This window comes from Macaca nemestrina, chromosome 15 (genome assembly GCF_043159975.1).
Source record: "Macaca nemestrina isolate mMacNem1 chromosome 15, mMacNem.hap1, whole genome shotgun sequence".
Taxonomy (NCBI): Eukaryota; Metazoa; Chordata; class Mammalia; order Primates; family Cercopithecidae; genus Macaca; species Macaca nemestrina.
Window position 1 is genome coordinate 13621853 of NC_092139.1, and position 5271 is coordinate 13627123.

A 5271-nucleotide genomic window follows, 5' to 3' on the forward strand; every position below is an offset into this window, starting at 1 on the left:
AGCTACCCTATTGCCCTTGTGCAACTGTGAGTGACTCAACGCACCCTCTCCATCAGACAGGTGGCATATGGCCCCCATCCATCCAATCACCAATCAGAGTGCCCCATCTCCCAGCCACAGAAACTGGGTCATGGATGGGTACATAACCCAGACGGGCCCAATCCAATCCTCGCAGGAACTTCATGGGAAGACCCCTTTTTCTGCAAGAGGCCCCCACTACCATCTGCGGTGGAGTCGGAGCGGGAGAGCGGTGTCAGATCCATCTGAGCCAAGTGGACTAAGAGTGAGGAAGGGGAGGTTCCCCCCACACACACACCAAAAAAAAAAAAAACAAAAACAAAAAACAAAAACAAAAAAACCAAGATGCTGTTTCCAGAAGAAGGAATGTGAGCTAGGTTGGTCAAAACAACAGATGGTCATTGCAGACATTGCCATCAGGAGGTTCATGGGACTGTGCTGACCTGCTGCCAATATCAGATCATGGGTCCCCTGGTGGTCCCAAATTACCCAGACCACTTAACCCTCAATTCCCAGCTTCCAGAAGGGGGGAGTCCAGGTCAGCAGGTGATTCAAGGATTCCCCAGTTGAAGCATAGAGTATTTGAATTAGCCCCCCAGGTTGGATGCAGTACTCAGATTATTTAAATTGTATTTGCAACTCACGGCTATCTTGCTGACACTGTAATTATTTTGTCAGGATGCTTATTTAGCGCCAGGCTTTGCTTTCCCCCAGCGGCCTCCCTAGGGCTTGGTTCTGAACAGAAGGTTGGATGTAGATTAGCCAGAAGCAGCAGGACTGCAATGGTGCAGCAGCCGAAGCTGCTGTGCGGTGAATGCTAGATGAGGCTTCAGGGTCTCTCTCGGCTGGGTCACCTCCGTCACCTGCTCACCTCCAGCAAATCTTGTTGGAAATGACTTGCTACTGCCCAAGTATAGATAGTCAGCCCCACCACCTCTCAAGCCAACCCAGCACCTGGGCCTGTCTATTCTTCTTCCTAAACCTTTCTCAAACTCTATCTTTTTCTCACCCATTCTTTTCTCTGCTACCTTTCCTGTGTCTCCTCTGAGCATCCATCTCAGCATTCTCTGTTCCTCCACCCTTGACTATCCAGAAGCCATCGTTATCTCTTCAAGGATCAAATCTGACCCTATTATCCACTCCCTTCACCCATTAATATCCTTCGATAGCTCCCTATTGCCCTCAGAAAAAACTCCAGCCTCCCAGCCTCCTTGGCATTGTGTAGAGGAACCTACATGATTCAGCTACTACCTAACTCTTCTACCTTTCTGTTACTCTCTCACAATGAACTCTTTGGGCTCATTAAAAGTGATGTATGTTCTCTTACCTCTATGGAGCCTTTGCATATGCTATTCCCTCTGCCTGAAATACTGTTCCCTCACTTCCTTTACCTGCTTAACTCTTCCTTTTTTCCCTATTTCTTTTTCAGCTACTGCAGATCAGTACCTGCTCAACTCTTAGTCTTCCTTCAGTTCCCATCAGAGAAACCACTGCCTGCAGGAATGTCAGGTGCCCTGTGGGAAGGGACCTTGACCAACTTGTTCACTGTTTCCTCAGCACAGTGCTTGGCACATCAGAGCCATCCGCTAAATGTTTGCTAAATGAAATTACTTATCCAAATATTTATTATTTCTAATTGACACTTTTAAACTTTTTGTTGATGCACAAAGCACATTTAGGAAAGTGTGAAAGTCCTAAGTGTACAGCTCACTGAATGATCACAAAGCAAGCTCACATGTGCAACCACAACCCAGGTCAAAACTAGAACATCAAAGGGTCCCAAAAGACCTGGTAGGTCTCCTAGCAATCATTCTTTCCTGCCCCTGCTTCCAAAGGTAATCACATTATTGACCTCTAAGACAAAAATTGTTTTCCCTGTTTTAAAACTTTATATTAATAACTTCAAATTTGTATGCTTATATTTTATATTAACATTATATGAATACAATAGGACTCTTTCACGTCTGGTTTTGTTCACTTAACATTGTTTCTGAGATTTATGTATATTGTTGCAGTAGTTGTAAGTTATTCTTTTCTTGGCCATACAATATTTCACTGTGGGAATATACTATGATTTTTAATCCATTATACTATTGCTGACCATTTGGATACATTCTAGTTTGAGGATATTTATGTCTTTGGTATGCAGATATACACAATTCTGTTGAATATGTACTAGGAAAGGAAACAATGGGCCAGAAAATATTTGTATGTTTATCTTTAGCAGATACTTTAGCCAGTTTTCAAAAGTAGTTGTTTAGACTCCCAACTGCAGTGGGTGAGAGTTCCAGCTGTTTTACATCATTAGTAATGTTGGTCCTTTTAATATCAGCCATTCTGGTGGATCTGTAGTAGCATCTCATTGCAAATTTCATTTGCATTTCCCTGACAAGCATTGAGGCTGAGCATTAGTTCACTGAATATCTTCTTTCGTGAAGTTTGTTTAGATTTTTTTCCTATTCCTTTTCTTATTGCTTTGTAAAAATTCATGACATACTGTGAATATGACCCTTTTTTCAGTAATTTGTATTGCAAACACCTCACTCATTCTGATTGTCATTTTCTTAATGTGCCTTTGATGAACAAAAGTTCTTAATTTTAATGTAAACCAATGTACAGTTCTTTCATTTATGGTAAATGCTATTTGTGCTTTACTTAAGAAATCTTTTCTTGCCCCAAAGTCATAAAGATATTCTCCTATCTTCCAGTGGCTTCATTGTTTTACCTTTCATATTTAGATTTAAAATCCACCTGGGGCTGGACACGGTGGCTCGTGCCTGTAATCCCAGCACTTCGGGAGGCCAAAGCGGGCAGATCACAAGGTCCAGATCAAGATCTCCTGGCCTACATGGTAAAAGCCCATCTCTACTAAAAATACACAAATTAACTGGGCATGGTGGCAGGCGCCTGTAGTCCCAGCTACTCGGGAGGCTGAGGCAGGAGAATCGCTAGAACCCGGGAGGCGGAGGTTGCAGTGAGCTGAGATCACACCACTGCACTATACCCTGGTAACAGAGTAAGACTCCGTCAAAAAAAAAAAAAAAAAAAAAGAAAAGAAAAAAAGAAAAAAAATTCTACCTGGAACTGATTATTCTCATATAGGGTCAAGTTTCACTACTTTCCTTATGGATAGCTGATTTACCCAGCTATATCTGTTGAAAAGACCACTCTTTCCCCCTCTACTCCGAAAGGCCACCTTTGTCATAAATCATGTTACTTTAGATTTGTAGGTCTGTTTCTAGAAACTTCTATTCTTTTTGGCTGGTCTCCTTGTGTATCCTTGCACAAATATTACACTCTGTTCGTTATTGTTATTTGTTAGTAAGTCTTTCCTCCAACTTTGTTCGTTCTGTGGTTGTCTTGATTGTCCCTGGACTTTTTTGTATAGACATTTTTGTATAAATTTAAGAATCAACTTATCAATTTCCACACACAAAAAAGAAAGCTGTTGAGATTGTGAGGATTGCACTGTACCTGTAGATTTGGTGAGAACTGATAGCTTTACAATATCGAACCTTCCAATTCATGAATATAGTATCTCTCTCCATTTAGTTATGTCTTTTAACATTTCTCTCCCTAACATTTTAGAGGTTTCTGCAGAGACTCTGACATATCTTTCAGTGGATTCATGCCTAGGTATTTGATTTTTGATACTATTGTAAATAGCATTGCTTTTAAAACCTCATTCTATAATTGTTCCCCTTTGTTATATAGAAATGAGGTCAATTTTTGTATGTTAAACTTGTATCTAGGGACTTTGATAAAATAAATTATTCCAATAATTTATTGGCAGATTCTTCCAGATGTTCTGATTATGCAAATATGTCATCTGTTGATCATTTTATTTCTTCCTTTCTAACCTTTATACATTTTTGGTCTGTTTTATTGCACTGACTAGGACCTTCAGTACAATATTGTGTACCAGTCATGATAGCAGGCATCCATTCTTTCAACATTTTGGAAGGTTTTTATAGATACACCCTATCAGACTAAGAAAGTTCCCCTCTATTCCTGGTTTGCTAAGACAGTTCCCCTTCTACTCTTAGTTTGCTAAGAATTTTTATACTAATGAATGTTGGAATTTAACAAAAGCTTTTTCTGTTTATATTGAGATAATCAAATAATTGTGTGCCTTTATTATATTAATATGGGAAATTACATTGATGAATTTTAAATGTTAAACTATCTTTGCATTTCTAAAATATTTCCAACTGGTCATGACATATTACTTTTTTTACTTAATTTACTGCACAAATTAACATATTACTCTTAATATATACCAGATTTTAAAATGTGTTAATATGTTTAGAGTATTTGCACCTATACTTAAAAGAGAGATTGGTCTAAAATTTTCCTTTCTTATAGTGTTCCCATCAGATTTTGTTATCAGGGTTATAATAGCTTCCTAAAATGAGTTAGAAAGGAGTCTTTATTATCCTCTGGAAGGATTTGTCTATTTGTATTATTTCTTCCATAGATGTTTAAAAATTTTTTGCCAGAGAAGCCATCTAGACTTTCTTGAAGTTTCCTTTGTTAAATGGTTTAAATTAGATTCAATTTGTGTGTGTGTGTGTGTGTGTGTGTGTGTGTGTGTGTGTGTGTGTGCCAAAGATTTATTTCTTCACTTCTTGCATTTGAAGTACTCTTCGATAACATCCTTGGCCTGAGACTCTTTGCCATAGTCCTTAACTACTACACAACTGCAACCAACCACTTTATGGGGTTTCCCGTCTCTGTCAATTTTACAGAGGCCTACCCATTCTCCTAGTTTCTTGTCGTGGTCAACCTTAATTAGGTTGACTTGGTGTTCAGCACAAAGGGCCTCCACCAACTTGACATACATAGTCTCATCACAGTTGGATGCAAGCACACAAAGATGGGCTTGGCGCTTGTCTAAGGCTTTGGCAGCTCCGCGAATTCCACGTACTAGGCCATCGTGGATGAGGGCGGTCTTCAGCACCTCTTGTAAAGCAGTATTAACGTCCATTACACCTCCAGCGGCAATCCCTCCTCGGCCATGGCGGTGGGTTACGGGTGAAGCTGAATCTTGAACGCACCCAAGCCTCCGCCTCCGCGCTAATCAGCGGCGGCAGGGAAAGAGCAGATTCAATTTTCTTAGTAAAGGACTCTATATCTTTACTTTTTTCTTGTATCAGATTTATGATGTGTTTTTTTAAAGGAATTTGTTCATGTTATCTAAACTTACTGTCCTAAAGTTGTTCATAATATCCTCTTGTTATATTTTTTCATGTT

General features: G+C 39.7%; 1 protein-coding gene across 1 annotated transcript; it reads right to left on the bottom strand.

Moving 5' to 3' along the window:
• Positions 1-4639: 4639 nt before the first annotated feature.
• On the bottom strand, positions 4640-5021 carry LOC105470671 (small ribosomal subunit protein eS12-like). The gene has a single exon (XM_071080907.1). The coding sequence runs from the start codon at positions 5003-5005 to the stop codon at positions 4640-4642; it is 366 nt and encodes a 121-aa protein (XP_070937008.1). The 5' UTR covers positions 5006-5021.
• Between the last annotated feature and the right edge of the window lie 250 nt (positions 5022-5271).